The 23,143-nt window shown below is 42.1% G+C and overlaps 1 protein-coding gene and 1 long non-coding RNA gene across 4 annotated transcripts in view; one reads left to right on the top strand and one right to left on the bottom strand.

Annotated features, from left to right (window-relative positions):
• Nucleotides 1-23,143, top strand: part of LOC147753290 (uncharacterized) — a 26,779-nt gene extending 3,636 nt beyond the window's left edge. The window contains exons 2-4 of one of the 2 annotated variants that reach the window (XR_015311653.1): nt 16,510-16,768; nt 18,565-19,700; nt 19,948-23,143. This is a non-coding gene — a long non-coding RNA (uncharacterized LOC147753290). Of the gene's footprint in view, nt 1-15,781; nt 16,769-18,564; nt 19,701-19,947 lie in introns of those variants that run through there. The other variant, XR_015311652.1, reaches the window with a different exon arrangement.
• Icmt (isoprenylcysteine carboxylmethyltransferase ste14) overlaps nt 5,205-23,143 on the bottom strand; it is a 139,195-nt gene continuing 121,256 nt past the window's right edge. For both annotated transcript variants that reach the window (XM_022835452.2, XM_022835453.2), the window contains exons 3-6: nt 12,529-12,632; nt 10,970-11,187; nt 6,824-7,038; nt 5,205-6,115 (exon numbers count right to left, since the gene is read on the bottom strand). In XM_022835452.2, the coding sequence (XP_022691187.1) occupies nt 6,856-7,038; nt 10,970-11,187; nt 12,529-12,632 (505 nt within the window). In that variant the 3' untranslated portion in view covers nt 5,205-6,115; nt 6,824-6,855. The remainder of the gene's footprint in view (nt 6,116-6,823; nt 7,039-10,969; nt 11,188-12,528; nt 12,633-23,143) is intronic.

Genomic DNA, 23,143 nt, shown 5'->3' with positions numbered 1-23,143 from the left:
ACGTGTTTGCCTGTTAGAGTTGAGGACATGTAGGGTTCGAAGCCGAGGCTGAACGCGCTTCATTTCATGGTAAAACAAAATCCGGCCGCAACGTCTATTAGCAGTATCTGAAGGCTGATCAGGTGTATTCTAGGTAACCACGTGTCCAACTCTGAACCAACTTTTTCATGCCTAAGGACTTAGTGGCCGCTTTACAAATCTACAGTATCAATCTGAGTGTAAGTAAGCATACTGGGAATGCGAGACTCGGGAGATAACATTCATTTTCAAGTGCAGAATGGGGTTAAGCGATCAGCGACTTGTTGTTACAGCAGGGTTGTTATACGAGTTCGTTGTTGATAGTACTGGGAAATATAAGTTTGAATTTGTCGTCGATAGAGACGGCCATGAAATGTTTCCGCATGAACGCTGGAGAATATGTATATGTAGAGCTTTTTACTTAAGGAAGCTTGCTTAAATTTAAACCTACAAAGGGTCCAAATTGTACCTCATTCCAAAGTAATAAACGATCCTGAGCCTTCTCCCTCAAAGAATGACAATAACAAAAAGAGATTATTCAATTTCTGTTAATATTGTTGTTTTGGGCTTAAGACAGAATATGTATGCTTTGGTGTTGGTTGATTAGTTTCATTCAAATTGATTTTTAGCACAATTTTGTTCCTAAATTAGTTCGTTACCGATTTGTGTCCTGCCGTCATGAATGCCGCTCGTCCACAAAATACAATACTTCTAATAAGGGCTGTTATTATAATACGTGATAAGGCAATCAATTGGAAACGCATCTGACCCGAAAGGCTTTTCACTGCTTCTGACAAATCGCTGTAGAATATCCGATACAATTGTACCAGGACGTTTAGATGTCTGTTCTTCCATATCCTTACGAATCAGCCGCTTGTTACAATCGTATCTAAACAGCGGTATGCGATATTTCAATTTTTAACGAATTTCAATTTAAAGCTGACCAAAAAAAAACATTTGTACATTTTTCTTGATAGATGATACAAATAGAGAGTGCTAGGTATATAGATGTTTGAAATGCGTAACTTGAACGTCGCTACATCGATATCCTCATGCTTGAGTCCATAGCTCATTAACAGGCACTTCAAATATCTTAAACTGAGTCATGTTTGCCTTCATCACCTTTATCAGCAGTAGTGGCAACGATAACAATCGTACTGTCTCTATGTATACGAATGTGCTAAGTAGGTACAAATCAGCATTTTGCTTGTATCTACGCGCCTATAAGTGTCCTTCGCTCTTGTTTTGTTGAAGATAAGGCCGATTGTCGAACTGCTGAATGTACGAGAAGCGTTTCGAGCTAGCAGTTAAGGCACGGCATTCAAAGGATCAGTAACACGCTATCGTCTGCTGTTCGATGGCTGCTGTCATGGCAGTCAAGCGTTGTATCTTATTCAATTACATGCCTTTACTAGTATTGTTCAAGCCGGGCTAGATTGAGGACGAATGAAGAGTGTCCAGGGTACATCGACATTGAAAGGGTGTCAGGGGTGATACTCTTGTCCTATCAACAACAATCACAGACAAAAGAAGTGGCCTAAAAGAAATAGCCTGCGCCGGTAGCGGAAGTAACGTGCTGATAGAAGCTATAACACCTGCTTGTACTATGCCGGTATTAGCAGGATCTAGTTGCACTTTCATACTTCTTGAAATCCTACATTCTATACCTATTCTAGCCGACGTTTTACATACTCTAAATCCAGCAGTATGTCAAATGTATCTACTTCTAGCTGTGAAAATTCTGTTATTGGCTTTAAGGATGTTGGCGACTGTCTCTGTGGGCGTATTTGAAGAATATCATATATTGCACGTGAAGCCTATGGATTCGTCTCTGAACACCTGTCACACATTTGACGCAAAATCGATCCGTCCAACAAAAGCTGCATTACCAGAATATATAGTATCAGGAAAATATTTGCGCTAATTTTACGGCAAGTTATCAAGGCGAAGCTTGAAAGCAAACCATAGCAGGCTCTTGGGTTGCCGTTTTTAATGGCAGAAAGGAGGTCGTAGCCTACTTGCGGCATTCTAGACTTTCTGGCGTCGTCGAACAAAATCTGTGTCTAAAACAGAACAAGCGTCAGTTTACCACTACAACCATTAGCAAACATGACGCTAAGACATTGCTGCTTCAGCGCTTTTTGAGGGAATAGGGTTAGGCTTGCAGCAGTAGTGCCACTCATACTGAAGGCCAAAAAGCCAGGCTCCGCGTGTGCGAACGTAATGCATAGAGCTTATTTGAAACGCCAGGGCTATTGGGGCACGAACAGGAGGATGTTCCGTCTGAAGTACAAAATGTTTGTGGCCGCCAGTGCTTTCCCGAGAAGCCGCGCATATTGATTGTGCTCAGAAATAGCATCGAATCGCAGCCAAATAGACGGGAAGGCGCATTGCGATGTACCAGCGCCCAAGGCAAAATCTAATAAGGAATGTGACGTCTGCCACCTCTGCTGTCCCAACTCCAGCGTGGACGGAGCGCAGAGTTCAGATGGGGTGCCCTGTTCAGTCCACGGCTCCTCCGCAGCCATCTTCCCTGTATTCGGCCCGTCAACTTCTTCTTGTAACCCCCTTACTTTTATCGTCTCACCCTTTTGCTCGCCGTCTGGCTGGTGAGCCTGCCGGTCAATCCCGTCCGACTCCACATAAGTAAAGACGTGTAGCCCTTCTTTTCCCCTTGCCCAACACTGCTATCGGACGTAGGGACAAAGTGGCAATTTGGGAAGCAGTCCTACTGCTCTAAAGGGCAAATGAGAAAACTAAGAGAACAGAGCGAAAGAAAGAAAAAGAGGTGAACGGCGTTAGGAGAACGCAGACCCATCAGTAGCGGCGTTGCGCCACTCACTTGGCTAGCGTCTTCTAGTAATGAGTTGCTATCTCCACCACTCTCACCCTGTTCCCAGTCAATATTCGAACACAGTACAGAGCTCCGTCCTATGGGTTGTTAGCCCAGCCGATCTCCTCTAAGCCCTTAGTTGGTAACCAAGCACTTTTTATCAGGGGACCGTGTACTGCATTAAATACACATACACACATACGCACATGAATAGGATGACTTACTGAGCTTCCATTAGCTGTAGTAAATACTTCACTTCTTCACGGTGCGCTTTGAACAAGAAGACCTTCACGATGTGACAAGTACGCGCAATGTAACATAATGTGGGCCTTGGTGAATCGCCAGTGTTACCTCTAGCATTGCCGCTACGGGATGCTCGTTCCGTCCATTACGTGCACAAGCCTCGAACTTTTGATTAACCCAGAATGGTGTACACGCTAAACGCGTTACCTTTTTGCCTGCAATGCTTTTAAAGTGAATTTTCTTTTTGACCCCCCAAAAAACAGACAAGACCTCGCTTCGAACAACTCGCTTATTTCATGAATTGCTAAAGTCGTGTAGGAATGCCTGCCTCCTAGTCTCTGACAGGGGGCGCTTGATATCGACGTTTTTTCCACCGTTTTTCACTACTAAACAAGTTTTCGCTTAATCTATCATGGCCACAACCTCTTTTGCTATAGCCTGGATGCCCCGAACATATTCTCAGACCGAAACTGAGTAATCTCCACGATGGCAACTCGAGTAGCCATACCGCACGTTCGTCGGCAAGAAGGATTTTATGTTAAGCTGGACCGGACGCTACTTCCTACTCTTTTAATTTAAGGAGGGGTGAAAAGGACATTCGGTCGCTTAAAAAAAAGGAGAGGTTAGAGGTAGACTGCGTGAACCCGGTTAAGTACAATGAAACAAAAAGGCTGGAGCATGTTTACGAGTGCGAAAGGGCAACCTGCTGTAGCAGTGAGCTTAGCAGTCATACCGGACATGTTTGCTCTACGGAAAACAACGCCGCACCAATCTATGCGCTAATCATGCTCTCTTAATCCGGACAGCTAATTTCAGATCGATACTAAATGCTACTGGCATAATATCGTATTCTGAATCTGACTGACAACAATTGACGTATATATATATGTGTATTTCCATCCTCGTGATGGTGTTTACTTAAATCCTTGAGACGAGTTTAGTAGATGGATATTTATAACATGATATATAAGGATAAAAAACTATAAATATACATATATATATATAGGATGTCCCAAGAAATTTATACACTGATGCCGATTAGTTGAATTTACTACAGTTATCTATTCAACCATAATTCGGAAGACTTTTCTGAAGTAGTTTGGGAAAATGAAAATTTCGTGTTAATGTGAAACATTTAAATCTTGTGACGTTTTAAAGCAAACATTTTTTCTAATGACAGCTTTTGCTTGCCGTTGATTGGCAACTCCTTCGACGAAGATCGATGAAGTGCTTGAAACATGTTCAGCATAATTTTTTAGCCGCAGGCCACCAGTCCAGTTATCCTATCCATACAAAATATACTAACAGGACATCTTGAAATTGTTGCCACAACGTAAATGTGTTTCAACGGTGCACGCGACTGCTCAATCTCAATCTTGAACTGGACCATCCTACAACAGCCGGTTCATCAAGTCTAAGGAGACCAATGGTCCGTCCCTTCAGAGCCGTCAATGTTGGCCAATGTTCTTTCGTTACAAAGAGAAATAGGGACGTTTTGTATTTCATTCATAACAGCGGCAAATTACAGGTACTTTTAAGAGTTTCATACATTTCAATAAAACGCACATTTTAGCCTACTCCATTCCATTCTATTCAATTAAAGAAAGGACTCTACGTATAAACTTAGTCCACCCCTTAGACATATATCTCCAGGCATACGCCTGCCTAAGGTTCAACAGTGCCTTGTGGGATTAAAACCGAATATCTAATGATTTTCCATGGTTACTCCTGCGCCACAATTGTATGTGGTATGTACGATAACGTTGTTCTCGCAACGTCTTATATTCTAGCAGTCTGATAACTGCTGCTTTATATTATATCATTCCGTAAACGAAAGGGTTTCTTATCTCGAATTCGCGGGTTCAATTCCAACATTCGGGGATTTCTCTGTCAAATGCAGTCAGATACTACGGGTTTATTCATTGTAGTCCTATTTCAGTAAAGATCAATTACACCATCTAGTCAATGAAATGTAAGTATATTGAATGTCAAAACGAAAAACATTTCGGCTGATACTATAACCCTGAGACATTTTAACCCCGGCAGCACAAATCAAACAAATAAAATGTAACAATATATCGAAACGTAATTAAATGAAAACAAAAGAAACTTAGAGGTGGTGATTCAAAGTTCTCACTTAAGTTTACTAGCACATTTAATATACACTTTTTATTCATACGTGTCCTAATATACTTATTACTGTTAATATCATACCTATAAAAATTCAAGCGTCCTGGGATCAATTTTTTCCCCGTAGTCATAAACATATGACGCCAAGACTATTGCTGAAACAGCGAAGGTCAAATTCACAGCAAAAAAAAAAAGCAGAAAAATAGGGATAGCCTAATTTCTATCGTGCAGTCGGTATCAATAGACATGTCAAACAAGTATTTGATACGACCATAGGAACCGCTAGAAGTCCAGTCAGTGGCTTTTCTCAACGTATGTTCTTCAGAGCCGAAACGGCTTCGCTTTAAAATACGTTCGTTCTCTGGATACATATAATGATAGTAAACACCAATAGAGCTTTCCAGTTTTTGTCAAGATAAAATCTGTGATACGAACTCAATTATTGCGGCTGTTAGCAGTGCCTGCGATATAACAATGATAGATTATGTCGAATATCGAGCTGAGTAAATCGTTGAAATATATTATTATTACTCGATAGTAATATCTATAGATAATCTTTTTTTTTTTGCCGTGAATGCTGTATACTTACTACATAAATGTCATATTTCTTTGCCATTACCTACATGTTACAGTGTAACTATACAATTAGCCCTATAGTAACATAAATTGCATACTATATATGAGCGTAACGACTTATATCTGAGGAATACGGTAGCCGATGCCGTTTAAAGTATTAGGATTGGAAGTAAATAGGATTAGGCTGGAACACATAGTCCCTCCATCTGGGCTGTACATTCTACAATTTTTGATTGCATTGATGTAGAAATCGGAAAAGGCCTAAATCCGCATTTCTGAAAATTTGTTCAAAAACGAAGTTCTTGATTTTCATATCTGGAACAAACAAACAAACAACATACAAACATGGTCGAACAAATACAAATTAGCGAAATCAGTCAAATACAAATCATTGGCGGTGCATGAAAGTCAAAACTTACGTGGTGAGGAAGAAGATGCAGCGTATAGGGGACGCCTATTATAACGCGTAAAGATAATCAATTACGGCAAACAACACAAAACAGTTGAATATATAATAACATCAATGAGTTATTACTTCTTTGAATTTGTTATTACTTGTTTGAATTTGATTGAGTTCAAAGCTTTAGGATTTTTGATTTTGCTATAAATAATGGTGAGATTCTGTGTGCAAGAAGCCATGTAATAAATCTCGTCATCCGCTAAAACTTGATGTAGCGACCTAATGTGGGCAAACTGAAAATCAATCACAAAATGGTAAACAAATGAACCAGGTCTTTAACGTCAACAGCTGATGAATCCTAGTCACACCGAAATAATATCTTCAGAGCGGCATAACGGTTAATAAAAATTGTTTTTTTTTTAATATAACGTTGTTTGTACCCTTAACCCTTGAAAATAGTTCAAGGAACTCACAATAAGGTCTCCTCGTACCTTACCCGAGTGAATCCAGTATAGTTTCAACTCTTGTCGTTTCCTCGTCATCCGAGCTCCAGTGAAAGATATGTCTATTGTATTTACGAATGAAATATTCATTTATTACAAGGCTACGGCTTACGCCCTTACCTGAGTGAGTCCTCCTCGTCCCGGATCATCAATCATAACTCCATCTTAAACCCCTTTATGAATGGCAGGCCTGTCGCTACTCGCTTTTGGTAGGCTGCGTATTCTTCGCCGAAGAACTCCAATAAGGTGATCTCCTCCTCTTCGACACGCTCGCGGAAGAACATCCATGTAAACATAGTATATGCTATCAGACAGAATGGATTAGCTAGTAACAGCTGAAAAATCAAGAGGAAGCAGACCAAGTACGGTACCACACATTAAGGATTTGTATATCGATGAGCAAAGATGTATGCTTTACGATCTTCGCGTCTTATACGACCAAAAGGAATCTTTCCTTGAGTTCATACCATTGGCGCCTTAACAGCTGCAGCAACCTCAAACTGAGGCAGACAGGTTGTAGTATACAATGTCGTACCTGATTGTGTTGCTAGACATTTAAGCAAGTTGGTTATATTTTTTCATTACCTATGTTTCCACCGACTGTGACCACCGCGCACTTCGTTGCACTTGTTAGCGATGATACCATACGTATCGCAAATTTTATACCACGTTTTCATTTTCATTATGACTGTCTTTCATCGCTTTTTCACACCCAGCAAAACGATATATATATAAAGGGAAACTGGTACGTTAGAAAAAAACCGTCAAAATATCCTCGTGCCTTACCGCCCACATCGAGGGGCATGACTAACGTTGGCACCCACAAACGGCGATTGTCGCGTAACGTTTTTATGGCACGTGACACGGATGGTTCTACTAGCTATGAGAGACTCTGTTAGAGCACCCGTCTCACACAACCTATGCCCTGCCCATAAATAAAGACACAATCCGCTACTGCGAGGACTCTTCTTTTCCGGTGGAAATCATCCTTGACGTTTCGGCGGTAAACGGTTTTGCCTATCTGATAAAAACGCTGGGTGACGTTTGGCGAGCACCCGGCACGAGATAGTTCAGTCCGACAAATTGTGGTCTAGGTCTCTATGAGCGTGTCTGTGTACGTAAGTGTTTATGAGTGAGAGAAAGCTAAAGGAGAGCGACCCGTAGATGGAACATGGAAAGGGCTCGACTAGACCGAGCCAGGACGTTGACAACGACAAGCGCATAGACATTGAAGTCAGTCGTTGTCGTAACCCATCGGGGTGCTTGCTCGTAGCAAAGGATTGGCGAGTTTCGCACAATGTTGCCCAATGTGTAGTGATGACGTTGAATCTTTGGTTTATTTCTACGAAAAAGCAGGGAGGCGGTAGGCACAGTTTAGTCTATCAGTTACGACCATCATTACCAGCCAACCTTGCAAGCACCGCATATCTTCTGCAGTTTCGTTCTGTATTTTCTTATTACTTTTTCATGGGGGAAAGGCCGGGGGAGAAGGTGATGGAGACAAGCTTCCCAAAACGTAGTTCCCCACATTTTCACTCATTTCCCTCTCATTTTTCCCGTACCTTTCGAAGAGCATTAGATACGAGAGAATGGGAGACGTGTTGAACAACTGCACGTTTCTTACCACTACGTACGATAGGGCAGGTATCACCGCGACTACTATTAATGGGAATACTAGGGCCAATAACACATGGCCACATAACGGGTGCGAACGCCAGAGTAACCGTCGGAACAAGCATATTCACATAGCGACGCGGGAAATATCATATTGCCTTAGGCTATGAGAAAGTAACCCCTTTCTCTCAACTTCTGCTAGTTAAGTCCCGCTGCACATCAATTACTGCGAGGCCTCAGCATGCCAGCGCAGCTGTCTATAAAAAAAAAAATCGCCTCACCCAAACCTATCGACGTCCTTCCCGTTCCTACACGTAGCATCAGTTTCATTTCATTCCGTCAGTGCTTCACTCATGCGCGAACAAACGATGGGTTCTCTTTTAATTCAACACAGTTGCTCCTAACACGTTTACATCTAAAAAAAAAGAATCTTCGTTCAGAAAGGTAGTGAAAGGAAACGGAACTCCCATACAAGTCGCCATACACATATGATCAAAACATTGTAACTGTTCTGAGAGCGCAGTCGCCGCTATGATATGAGCCATCAAAGATTATGAATGTTTGCTCATCATATTCAAACTTCATTGCGAAGTCAATTAGAATCCTTGTCCTTTCCGCTTAACGCATGTTCCTTGCGTCGTCACTGCCATCATTGCAATCGACGCTGCAGCAGGACTCGCTGCGCTATCACGTCTAGATGCAGCGAAATTGGACGACGCAACGTTGGTAACCCATTCCTGATCGTTTCAACATCTTATCCACTCTTTTGACTTCGCCTAAATTAAGTGGCAATGATAGATAGGGCTGTTGGTAAGGAAAGCAATCGTGGCGGAAGCGGCATAGAGCGAAATAGCCAGGCGGCGATGAGAATGGGGGGAACGACGGCAGAAGACACCGGGTCGTGCAGAGAGTGCGAATCGCGAGAGATGTTATTCTTGCGACAATCTATTAGGGACAGTGTCTTGTGGGGGGGGGGGGGGAGACGCAACAACAAGAGACACGTTGAGCCTAGGGCCCATTCTGGGTTGATATGAATCTATATACCAGGGATTTTACATAGACTTTCGCCCAAACGTGTGTTTGTCCCGCATGCTTGAGCAGCATGTCAGGCACCGATTTAAGACGCCCAGGTGACCAGCGTTCAAAGCCTGTAAGGAAAATTTCTCCAACAACTGTGTAGGATACATCTGTGTAGCGCAAAAGTATTCTCTATATGAGCTACTCTTTGTTTATTAACACACCGTCGCTGTACTATGAGATATGCGAACTGCAATCACAGTTACAACTCATTAAGAGTGTCAGTTGAACATACAGTCATTAGCTGATAACGTTTATGTTACGTATGAGCCCTTATTGGAGTGGATTCGTACACAATAAGCTTACGAACAAACATTACCAAACCTAAACAGTTACTGTAGCTTACACTGAAATTTATGTAAGAAACTTACTCTTAACGATATACGTGGACTCTATACATGCGCTGTATGCTTACTCATCACGTGTTATTGTTACCCGCAGATAGTCTCACAAACCAGTAAAGAGAAAGAGGACCGACCAGCGCGAAAGTATTAACAGGCATGCGTCTATGCTCAAAATTATTTTTTCCATCAATGGTACCATTTAATTTCAATCCGCAATGCATGCTCGCTTTCTACTCGTTTGTTCGTACTTCGCAAATCAATACGTAAAAGTTGACTCGTTCTCGCCATTGCCGCACACAACACGCCAGGCCGACAAAAGATAGCAGTTACCTATCTGCCGCGAGCCACTGTTAATGAACGGTATCTTGTGCTGCCGCTAGCACGGCCTCAGCCGCCGCCACTGTCCAGCGTCGCCGTGAACTTCAGTGCATAGCAATCTGTCTGGGTTAAGCACGCCGAATGGAATTTAATTTATTTGCGACGATATCACGCGAGAGCACTCCGTCGAAAAGCAAACTAAGAACTGCTCAGGGGGTCTTCGGGCAATCCCCTAGTTCAAAAAACTGCAAATGGAAATGCAGCGCTGGGGCAAGAAAGGCGGATGACTGAGCAGCGTTGGAGGTAGTGTAGCTAGTCTGGGTGCATGGTTTGATTATTCCAAAAAAGACAGTGCGATTATTTTCACTGCGATAAACTGCGGAGGCATACGGCCCTCAGAAAGTGCGTTCATGTCTGCTCGCCTGGTTTCGCCTGCCGTCTGCTCGGAGGGCTTTTTCATCTAGAGGTCTAGCTGAGTACGTGCGGAAATAATAGTTGAGGATTGACATATAATAGAGAGAGGGGGGTAAAAATTACAAAGCTACGGAATCGGGGTGATTCCAATAGTTAGTCTTTACTATAAAGATTAGTGGCTGTTTTTGCACACACTGGGGGCACACAAACGTTCTAAGCTTATCTCCGGGGGCACGTATGCCATGTTAGAGAGGCGCTATCCAACAACGAGTCCATGGAACGAAAGATTAGACACGGTGAAAACCACAGTTACAAGCTAAATTCGTGAATCTTGTCTGAGATCAATTTGAGATTCGTTTACAATGAGATCGTTGTGCGCGTTAAGCTTTCATAGATGGTGGGATAAATAAAGCGAACGTAAAAAAAAAAAGAATCATCTACGTCATGGGTAGAATTGTAATTAATGTTTAATAGCTCTAAATGAAACCCGGGCACCTACCTGAGTACCGACGCTCCATAAGAACCACCCTGCGTAACTGGGGTGCCGGCATATCGAGTACACTCCCGACGTTACCAGCTGGTGGTTCTCTTCTCGTTTAACCCGAACCAGATGGTGAAAATTCGAACCGGCGGTTAACATTGCACACTTCCTTAACGCTTCGCCCATGGCGCAGAGTACCAGTCCACTGCAGGCCACAATACCTAGCGACTTAAGGTCTACAGTCAAACCGAAACGCATGCGACGTCAACAACGAAAAATTGAATAGATCAGGGTTCGCAGATTGTGTAAGAATGACTTTCGCACATTTATGCACAGCGCAGTCTCTATGAGTACGGTGGAGCTCTCATAAACTACTACAGGTGGCTTATTTCTATAAGTTTGCCCCACAAAAGTATAAACATTCTGCGACTGACTTTAGCACCGTGCACTCCCTCTGGTGGTGCAGTAGTAACTTCTTTGCCAGCTAACCTTTGGTAGAGAAATGTTCGGTGCAACAATTTGAGTTCAATGTAGCCATATTTCGATAGTCTAGCAAACATTCGGCAAGAAGAAACGCAATGATTATATCTATATAGTGGTAGCCTGTTCAATCAGTTTTTTTTCCTACATCGCTTGTATCAAGCTCCCACTTATTATAGGCCCTTAAACGAATGTTATCTTGCCGCTATCAAGACCCCTAATAGTCCCCAGTACGGACAGATCTTATTCAAGATGAACAATTATAATCTCACGCGCAACCAACTGTCCGTTGTTTCGAATAATTAGAAAAAAAATTCATTTCACCTCACCATCACCCGGTATACTATGCCAGTTGGCACGGTTTTATTCTGAAGCAGGACCAGCCTTATTTCGGTGGCTAAACAACAAAAATTATAAGAGACACCAGACATCTAACAGTGGACGTGTCGTAGTAAGCATCTCGTTAGGTCATTTCAAGGCTCAGAAAGGGAATCGCTTCATTTTCCTGGGCACCTGCATTCTATCCGCTTTTGTCCTGATTACAGCGCGTAAATGTTTTGCAAACAAATAACACGTCCATCGATGAAACCGATGCTAACGACGCACGCGTCGAACTTCCTCTTCTTGATTGCCCTATGTCGGTTAACCATTCTGCCATTTTTGCGAACGGGACAAATAGTAATACTAGTATCGATCATACAGATAACAAAGGTCAACGAGCAACAATCGATCAATGGTTTGATAGTCAATGGCAGGAGATTCGAACAATTCCAGCTAGATTGAATATAGCTAGATACAAGTTGTTAAGAACTGGGTACAAGGGAATTGAATAGGGAACTATATAACATCTTATTCACCACCGTAAAGCCCAGATCGGTTTGCATTTTTTCAAGTTTTAATTTTTCAAGTTCAAATTTTACGCATAGTAATCGCAGGGTTTCTACATAATCGTAATATATAAAATATTCTAACTCGACTTATACGCTCGCATGTAAACAAGCATCGTCATCCGTGCCTGCCAGCCAATAAATAACAAGGTTAAGCCAATATATATATATATATTCTGTCCATATAAAAAAAGGTTACAAAACAATTACCTGGATAGAAGTACAGCTCAACGAAGTACTCGAACCAACTGGCTACCATGGCTATGTGATACTCTTTCGAGTGGTTTAGCAGAAAGGAATCCAAGTTGAGATTTCTGAAAGGAAGTTAGATGCGAAAATATTGCAGTTTCATTTATATATTTGGAATCAAACTTCTGCCTATTGTGTAGAATACATATAATCTAAATTATCCAGCCAATAACCATTTTATGCAGGCTGCCTGTATTACAAGACAGTTTTAAACATGCAGAAATGCACACGATAATTTTCATATTATAAAAAAATAATTTCGTTAATCGCACACTTGTTTTTTTATAGGGTTTGTCCATCGCTGACAGAACTACAACCAGTGACTACTGGCCTCTTCATTCGGACTGCTCATTCAGATTGTCCATGCGCCGGGTTCGTTTTAACGATAGAAGCCCATATTTAGCTTTTGGCCTAGCAAGTAGAATATCCGGGTGGGTTTTTATGACCAGTAAGCCATCTAGGTTTCAGCTATGATGCGAATAATAATAATAAACATTTTTTTTGGACTAGGAAGAACTACATAGTGGTGTAGTAGGTCAATTTCATTTAACAACATACAGGTTCCGATGTAGCGCGCTTATTAAATTAAAAAAGTTATTTTCATAGCTCCACTTTCTTTACTCTAACCGAGATTTGTCAATTTTCTGACTATCCAACATCGAATAATATCAAGTAGTTCAATTATCGGACTCTAAACGATCGGTCTTTACTGACTTTTGGCAAGTAGGGGATCTCCGCATGGGATGCTTGACTGGCAGAAAGTTAAGATACCGCCTCATCAACTTACGAACGGTGTTTACCATAACTCTTCATTACTATGATGAATATTTAGAATCGAGGATTTTACGATGGACAAGACCAAAGCGAATAGTAACCGTTGAAAACTTCCACAAAGAACCGCGCGCAAATCTGATAAATTTAAAGAAACTACGTTTCAGGTTCTGACGTCGGGATCCTTGTTGTAAGCTGCTGCGTTACAAGCCCTTCCTACTTCTATGAAAAGCAAACTTTTTCCGAACCCATAAAGTTAGTCGTGATTTTGTCTCATTCTCATTCATTTTTTCATCAAATTCAATCACTTACAGACTATGCTAGTTCGCATCAGTCTTAGTTGCCTTCAGTACTCTCGATACGGCTAGTTCCGAAAACCTGTTAACATGTACACAGTAACTAGGAAGTTAAAAATAATGTCTAAGAATGCTGCCAAAAATTTTCCTTTGCAGTAGGTATAGTAGCGTATGTCGCAAGTAGCGAAACGACGACACTTCGATACAACACGGGGAACAAATGGAAAGTTTTCTATAATTTTCAACAAGGCGAAACTAGTAACAGAGATTCCTCAACAGGGCACCAACACTCCAGCATTAGTAGTAGCAGCAGGATCGGTTACTATTGACGCTGCGAGTTGTTTATGGGCTCGGCAGGACGCCGTTATTCCCAGCTCCCTTGGCGAGCCGTTAAACTGATGGGTCAACGGGCTTGGCGCCGCCGCCCGAAGAACAGGACGCGGGCGGCCAGAAGCAACTCCCTTTCCCGAAAGTGAAAGATGTGGTTAAAGGAAAATGGCAAGGAAACGCGTCTGTTTCGGACTGCGCGTTCACCAAATTCACAAGAGGCTTTTGTCATGCTTCGGGCCTTAACCTAGGTACGCAGCAAAGGTGTGAAGGAAGTCACCCGGGAAGGATGAGGAAAAAAGGCGCGGAAACGTCATAGTATGGAGTGTGGGGCAAACCGAGCACCGGTCGCCACTGCATTCCTCAGATACCAGAGAAAGAATGAAGGCTTGGGGTAGTTCAGCGTGGCCTCTACCCCAGTGTTCCCTCTTCGTAGTGCGCTCTGATGGCCGAAAACGCCGAGATGACGACACACTAAAGTGGCTCCTTCACTGACTGGCTCAGTTTTTGGGAAAAAGAGGACGCAGAGCAAATGTCAGCGACAACGACGAGCCCATGCTCATGCGATGCACTGTTCCAGGTTGGAAAGGATCGAGAGAATTGAGACGTAAGAATTGCTCCGCGCAGGCAACCGTCCGGAAAAATACTCTATGCAACTGCCTTAGAGCGTCGGAACTCTAGCCTGACTGATGTTTGTGACCAGGCCAATGACCGCTGTTGTGAAGGCCAGGGGTAGCGGAAAGGGGACTTGAGTTTTGCTAATCGCCATTATTCTTCTGACGCAATGTTCTCCGAGAATCTGTCCACTCCGCGATACGCTGGTCGTTTTCTGGAGGAAGCAAAAGCATCTTGCATCTGGTATCCTATTGAACAGTCTAGCTCGGTTCGACGGCCTATTAGCTCGTACGCTAAATAAACTCCGACGACTTGGAGTAATTCAAGCAAAAAAGCAAGCCGGGCGGCCAGCCAGCCAGCTTATAGTCTGCAACAGACGCAGAGAACTGAACGCCCAGGATGCTTGGGTCAAACATCTGCTTTTTTCCTAACACTGCTTGTACGCTTTTCGTAGTAGCAACATAAATGGTGGAAGCGGGAGGATGTCAAATGAGAGAGGCACATTGGCCGCGGAGCGACCCGTTCTCGTGGTCCTTGTCATTGTCGGCGATGGTATTGCCGCCGTAGTGGCCATGGAAAGAGATACTACTACTGATTGGCCGGGGACGTTTCTAAGATGTCGTTTCCGCTAGGCCAAATCGCACAGTCGCTGGTAGAAGTTCCTTCGTTGAACTCGTTCTTCCAGAACTCTTCTACCTGTTTCGAAGAAGACCTGGCTCGAAAGACTGGCGCATCGAGTTGTATCTTTCTTTTGGATTCCAAAGAGATTGAGTCTGAGGGAATCTTGTTGTCCCTCTTGCAGTCAGTATGGTTTCGACCAGCATATTATTATTGGTACTGCTTTCTGGAGCCGCGGCATCGCAGCAATGCATCTTTGTCGTGTTGTCGGTATCTGCTTTTAGTTCTTTTGTGCTCCATTCTTGTTTAGCTGTCTAAACGAGAAGGTTCATGGTCCCTTTGAAGTATTCGCCGAATACCGAACAGATCAAGACCTTTTTTCAAACGCTAACAATAAAAGTAGCCTTACAAAATCCTAACTTTACCTATTGTACCTTGTGGGCCCAGCAGCGGCCGAGGGGAAGTATGCGCCATTAGATGAAAAATAAATAAATAGACCTGTATAATACATAGAAATATAACACAGGCATATATATTCATATGCATCAACTTCTTACAATATTACCACATACTACATTTACCATTGTTCAACGCGAGAACTCGTTTTGATTTCGATCCCACGACGATGGGGTATTTCCAGTCTGCTCCTATATTTATTTCTAGATGAGGACGCTTAGACGAGCGAACTGTTGATATATCGAGGCTTCCGCGCTGACACACCTCCACTGTGATAAAAGATACCCCCGACTGTCAAGCGTGCCCTACACTCAACGAGTGGCAAATCTGTTGATCTCTGTCTTTATGATACTTTCCTAGCTTGCCCTTCCACAAAAAAGTTGGCACAAGTGCTGTTTTTGTTTTATCTATTTTAAAAAGCGCTTCCGCCAATTCGTAAGTAGAATGAGAAAGTTTCTGGTGTGATAATATGTGAGAATCTGTATCACTTACATGGCATTTTCGTGATAGGTGAGAGAATCTGACAGATGTGCGTAATTCGGGATTACATTTTAACGGATGAACTTTTCGATTTAATATTATTATTATTTTGTACTTCTATGAAATTCGAAATAGTGTAGGATCTACTCGAGCCATCATAAGACTAAATAAAAACTACATTCATACTGAGTGGAGACATTTACATATATAAAAAGCTGAATATCATGCGGCCCACAACGGGGTTGACTGATGCTGAACATCCCTTAGCCGTCTAGGGAAGAACCCACGACAAAATATAGCTATCTTTTATCCCCTTAACTGAACAATAAACAATATAATAGTGATAAAGGGTTGTGTTTTTTCAACTGTACGACTACAGGAGCTGAACATCCTCGGGCTTGAAATTTTAATGCGATCTAGCTACTACCGTACTGCATCAGAGGTCGAGAGTGAACTTACAATAGACACATGATTAATCTGATATTCCTCGCATGCCCACCTAGACAGATTAATGGCCTTCGCGAAGAAGCTTACTCGTCAACGCTGAAGCTATCAAGGACACCCACCATCGGCCTGGCGGTGCTTGGCACGACTAGTGCCCGCGATAAATGACAAGGCATCTATCCAGTGCACATAAGGTAAAGTAACTGTTGATTATGTAAGACCAGGTCAGCAAGCTAGGACCAGTCCGATTCATTCTGAGCAGGAGGTGATCGTTGAAACAAAGCGAGAGCGATTCCATGAAATGCTCAAAGAATGGTGGGCCATTGGGTAATAACCCAGAGACGTACACCGTACCGTTATATGTCTTTTTCTTCTATCGTGAAAGAACTTCTATCTTATTCGATTTGAAATTGTCGGTTCTAGAAGGCAACAGAATGCTTGTTGCGACTGAAATATGGCCGAAAAGCAGAAATCAGTTATTAGTGTGATACGAATGTGACTAAGATTGAGCATTACGCGAGTGATTTATTAACTTTAACTTAGCACGTTAGCAACTAGAAATAAAGAGTCGGTAAGCAACTTGGTCTAGTGTATAACGAAATATACCAAGCTAGAACAAGACGGTCTCGCATATCGTCAAAGGAATCCGATTATTTACGACATATTCTAAGTATCAGTTGTCGTATTTCAGCCCACTATTTCTTTCAGCACGCTAGATATAAGTTAACCAGACAACGAACTAACACTTCGAGCCCGAATGACATTTAACTACTTCACCGAAACAAGTAACCCTTGAGCATGCCGTTACCCCCCTACAGAGCATAGTTAAACTGACAGAACATTTGGAACGCAATCTAGGCGCCTTCCTAAATTTTGGGTGACGGGTTCATCACTGTACGAACACGGTAGGTGACTGGTTACGTTATTATAAGACTTGCAGACATAAATATGCGCAAATAGGCGTTATATGGACGACCTTTACCACGCAGTCACCTGAGAATCGTAGAGATACATCAACAAGCAGCGGGCAATTGGCGTGCTAATGAAAATATATTACCGCTAAGAACAGTAGACTATACAAAATGCTCTCTCAGAGAGCGCGCTACTCTTATTTAGTGCCATTTGTCTAGTAGGTTAGCGTAAGTATTGTTATTAGGACCAGTGCTGCACTATTAAAGCCCTTCGTATGTAAGGCCATTTGACGAATGCTGTATGTTTATTCGTACGGTTGATCTAAAACCCAGATATCAAACAAGTGGGATGGCAAAAAAGGACGCGCAAAGTGGGTCAAATGGCTTCTAGATGTTGTTTATCTCCATAAACGAACCCATTGTAAAAATACGTATAATAAATGCGCGTAGTTTGCCAGAATAATTTAGAGTAGCTACACGAACTTCATGATCGGTAAAGTTTATCCATATTGAACAGAACATTATTACATAAATTACATGTACATTAATACATAAACACTACTTTAGGTGATTGGCTGCCAGCCCTCTAATGAAGTGTGTCTAATAATGTTAGTATGTGTTTTACAGTTAATTTAAACGTAAACGCTATGCAGGGTCTCCTTAAATTTGTTCGGAAATAAAGTAAATTCGAATAGGTATCCAAACTATATAGGCTGCTCTTTCTAATCCTTTATGCAGCGCAAATGGATTATGCTAAAAAACAGAATTTTTTTTATTTACATAACTTCTCCCACTTAATACCATAGTAAATTCTTTTTGTTCTCTACCTAGACGTTTCTTTAATTAAATTGCGTATGTTCCACCCACAAATCTGAGCAAGATCTTCTAGTAGGTTGTCAATCTCATTAGGTGCCCGTATGGCTTGAAATAGAAAGTACATTTCCAGTAGGCACTGTGCTTAATGCGTGAGTACACGATAGGGATCATGCGGTTACGAGAAAGCTAGCGCTAAGGTCAAGCAGAGGATTTTTCCGTAGCCTCTCTAAACAAAGTAGATAATAAATTTTATTTTCAGACAGGCACTTGACACTGGCTATCACGGTCTCATCAATCAGTCCCTTTTGCGTCTGCGACATAAATGCGAAAGAGGTTCGTGGTCGACGCGGTACGCGCGTAAATTGAGTGCGATACCTGGATACGTGCCCGAACACTGATTCTCCGATAATCACCCCTTGCCACACTTAAAAACAATGAAGTGTGCCACCGACAGGTTTGCGTTTACCCCAGGGTGCAAGACGTAATAAGAGAGAGAGAGAGGGAGAGTAACCTTTCAATTAACGAGGGAAGACAACGTGGCCTGAAGATCTAATTTTAATTCGGCTCGGAAAATTCACCCTTAGAAAATTGAAAGTACAAGCTTCATACAGGACCTTTCCGAGTAAATTTCCGTGTAGTACAATATACTATGGACAAACTCACCAAATGAAAATTGTTCAAAATGTCAGACACAATAAAGTACTTCTTCCTTCGCATAGGCGTATAATTATTTAACTAACCCTCCGAAGTTCTCATTAGCGGCATTTTAAGTGTTGACTTTTCAACTCTAGTCACTGAAATGTTTACGTATCTAAGTTAAAGTTTGAGTTGAATCTGACTGAACTTCTCGTACGCAAAGATGGCCCACGAGTGGTACTTGTTATTGTGGTTCCTGTCCTCAAAGTCGGGCAAATAACTTGAAAGCGTAACCATAGAAATGACGTCGTTGGTAAATTGTACATAACTAATTTACTTCAAGAGGTTTTTCACTGACAAACATAACGGTAGCTATGTAAATTTTTGGATTTGCAGCTGCCGCAAGGTTCGCACTTCCTATTTATTGCCATCAGAGTCGCTACCATTGCCTCTACGTAGTTCTCACAGAACTCTATTTGGAACAGCAGCCCTCGCCTATAACAGTATTCGACCAATTCATTTGGCCGGGAGGCGCACTATAAACAAACACTTGTACGCGCTGCTGTCATCGTATACGGGCACTCAATAAACAGACGCGTCGAACGATACGAAATCATGGGAACTCTATGGTAGTCTGCTTCTCTTAAAACCACTTCGCCAGTTTGCTTGGCCAGGTTTAGATCGTCTATATTCAGAACGGGAGTCAGGAGGGCCGGCTGAGCTGAACAAAAGCAACTACGAGACAAACGACAAGTGACAGATGGTAAGCATAGATGTCGGATGCCTCTCTTAACTTATTAACTTAACGATTCTTCGTCGTTTGTTTGCTACTGTGTCCATTGCCACTGATGTATACATAAACTTTTACGGATTAATGGAGTTACCTCAGCCGTCTATTGTCTATCGGTTAGAAACAATAAGATTTCGTTTTTCGTATGCATTAGCATTTGCTACGGCCACTTCTTTGACTTGACACGCTAATTCAATTGAACAAATGCCCTGTTCTTCAGGGACGGACGGTAATCGGTACATCGAGGGCGACGGCGGCGGCGGTGGCAGCAGCAACAACAAGCATAGCTCCTAATTAATGACGACCTTTATCAACAATCAAAAGACCTAGAAAGAATAAACGTTTTGCTAACTTTACTGGTTTAAATATATACGTTGCCGTCATTATTTCTAAGAGTGTAGCAGTCCAAATAACTGGGTCGTTGTTACCCCTAGAGCAGCCTTTCAAGCATATAACTTGATAGCGCTAGCCTTTGTTTCACTTTAAACTATTTTGGGATCTTTTTATTAACTGGTTTTTATTTAGACTAACAGTAGTTAAAAATGTTCTACCTAGCTTGAGACACATTGGTTTTCGGGTGCAAATTCTTCTTTGCGCATAGAAGTCCTTGCTTCTTTCTACGGTGGCTTCGTGAAGCGATACTTAAAGTTCAATGATGCAGTTTGAACGTTTTCTGCGCCTGGCCAATTTTCTTAAATATCGCTAGAGTTATGGACGTGAGATTGATCTTGCAACGATCCGCATAAGCAAAGGAAACCATCTATTCTATCCGGTGGAGCTATGTGAGTCCTCTATCTATTATCCTAGGTTATGGAGAGATGTTAAAGGTTGGATAAAGAGCTGCTGGCCAATTTTGCCCTTTTCCGCCTGTATCGATGAGCTAGCTAGCAAAAGTTAGCAGACGATCGAGAGATAAACGCTTTATCTTCAAACAGGGTTTACTCTTCGCAACATTACGGAGGATGGCTATGTGACTAAATAAAAATGTCTTAAAGAACCCAGTGGTTAATACCGAGTGACCACTTCATTGAAAGTCAGTTATAGTTACTATACGCTACAATTGGTGGGGCAAAGATGTTTGGTGTTGCGTTTGGTGAATGGCAATGGAACCTCAGCAGTGGCCGCTGGGCTCTATTGGAACATGTTTTTATGACTCGAGATACAGACAATTTTTCGTGTCAACCAGACGAGAGAGCTTGCCATGTAGCGCTGCAAACGATCAATTTGCTTAACATGTTTTTCACAGGCCAGCTAATTTCAATACGTCACAGTAAAATCGAACGGGCCGAGTTTATAGAACAATGCCAAATCAATCCGTTACTGTTATTATTATTATTATTACGAATTGTTATTTATAGTTACGCTAAAAAGATATTACGCAAGCGGTCCTTTGAGGAATAGCTTTTAGCTTACATCATTTTCCACGTATATTACAGATTGTATCACCTGGGTTTCACTAGCGTAACGACTGAAAGCACAAACAGAAACTCTACTCCAGACATATTGGAATTGCCCAGCAACCTCTTACTCACCGAATGTACGCTGCAAACCCCAAATTGGGGTATCAATGTCAAAGCCATAGTATATAATATTACTAGATATTTACAACTTATGTAAACCGATTGATTCAGATGCGGCAGCTAAAGCTGCTTGCAGTACTGATGTTGTCTCATTAAAGGTGAATGATGAAATGGACGGCTATTTGCAAAGCACAGACGTGAGATCTCTAAGGGGATACATTTTTGAAAAACGGAAATTTTTCCCCTACCACCATCGAACTAGCCAGCCGATGAACATGTTGGCACTCACAACTATCGAACGAAATTTACGTGCCGGTTGTAGCATGATGTGCTGTGGAAACATCCCTTTACAGATGATAAATAGGAATTATAGTATTTTGTAGGATTGGATAAACTGAAAAACGTAGATTTGCATTAACAAATACATCATATATTTGTGTACTCTTATAATATGTATGGATCGGTTCAGCGCAATCAAGTTATATCAAGTTATATTATAACAATTGACCATAATATAACTGATACGAATGTAAGTTATAGATATTATTGGCATCGTCACAGACCATGTGTAAGTATTTCTTCGAGTGCGTTGTAGATTATAAATTATTATTTAGAAATGAATGTCCTGATACGTACGTAGAACTTGACTGCCAGGATTATTTTGTCTAAAACACACTTCAGGATAACCTCTTATATGCTGCTTGCTATCCAGACATCTAATTATATCTGATTGGCCGTTTTCACCAAATAATATGGCAACCTAGCTTGCCAAAAGCGTTTTTCGTCCTAAGCCGAACATCCAAGATACCCACAACTTCACTATGTTGAAATAAGACCTTCGCAGAAACGTTTTAATTGCAACAGCTATTGCATAGACGCCTTCAATACAGCTGCGTAACGCCACATTGTAAACTGTCGTTTGAGCAGCCTCGCATATATAATAATCAGTCAACAACCGACTTTAGCTACGAGACGAGCCTATGTTAGTCGAGGTAATGCGGTGTCTATACGAAACCACCGACCGTCTTCGCCCTAGGCCATAAACTTCCTTAGCTTCCACAAAATGCTTCGATGATGCGCTTTATACAGGATGTTGCCATGCTTGTTTTCTAGGCCCAGAGTACCCTTCTAACCTTCGCATCCTAAGGTCTCGCTGGCCCCAGGACTGTTACTAATACTGATGTCATTTACATCCATTTGTGATCGCTGCCAGCAAGGGCTCGTTTTGACTGGGTTTCCTTGCCATTCAAAATCTTTTTGTGTCTCTAGCCTTCCGCGCGTCCCAGTTCCTTCGGCACTTGGCGACCACTTGTCCGTCACTACTGAGTGATGTCTCACGACAATTCATAAGCATACAGACGGTAAATTCAATAACGGCGGCAGCTACACTTACGGTGCCTGGCCACAGGTTGCCCTTTCTCTCTCTCTCTCTCTCTCAGGCATTCAAAGACCCTCCGTGTCTTTCTTGCAGTCGGCCATCATTCTATGATGGTAGTCTATGTGAGGCCGCGTGTTTAACAGTGTGTTTATTAGGCAAGCTGTTGCCACGACAGCCATCAGTTCGAGAACCGTAGGATCAAAATCCAACTAATTTGACAGGCAAACCGACATACAAAGCGCTATAGCAAATAGGAAGGACGCGACAATGTGTGGAAACGTCAAAACGTAACAATACAATTGCACTCGTGCCTTTGTGCAAGAGTTCCCCCGCAACTTGTTTATGATTCCGCGATTCCACTAAAACAGCCAAACGGTCAAGGCGAACTTTCTTTCTATAGCGATTAGCAGTCAGTCCTTACGGCATGTTGTGTCATGCTCCTTTCAAGCATCCAGTTTTTCCTCACAATTGCGTCCCATGTTATCGTAATATTACACATATCGAACTATAGATATCTG

Source organism: Varroa jacobsoni, unplaced genomic scaffold (genome assembly GCF_002532875.2).
Source record: "Varroa jacobsoni isolate VJ856 unplaced genomic scaffold, vjacob_1.0 scaffold_591, whole genome shotgun sequence".
NCBI lineage: Eukaryota > Metazoa > Arthropoda > Arachnida > Mesostigmata > Varroidae > Varroa > Varroa jacobsoni.
Note: the sequence above shows the minus strand (reverse complement) of the source record. Positions and strands in the feature narration are given on the sequence as shown.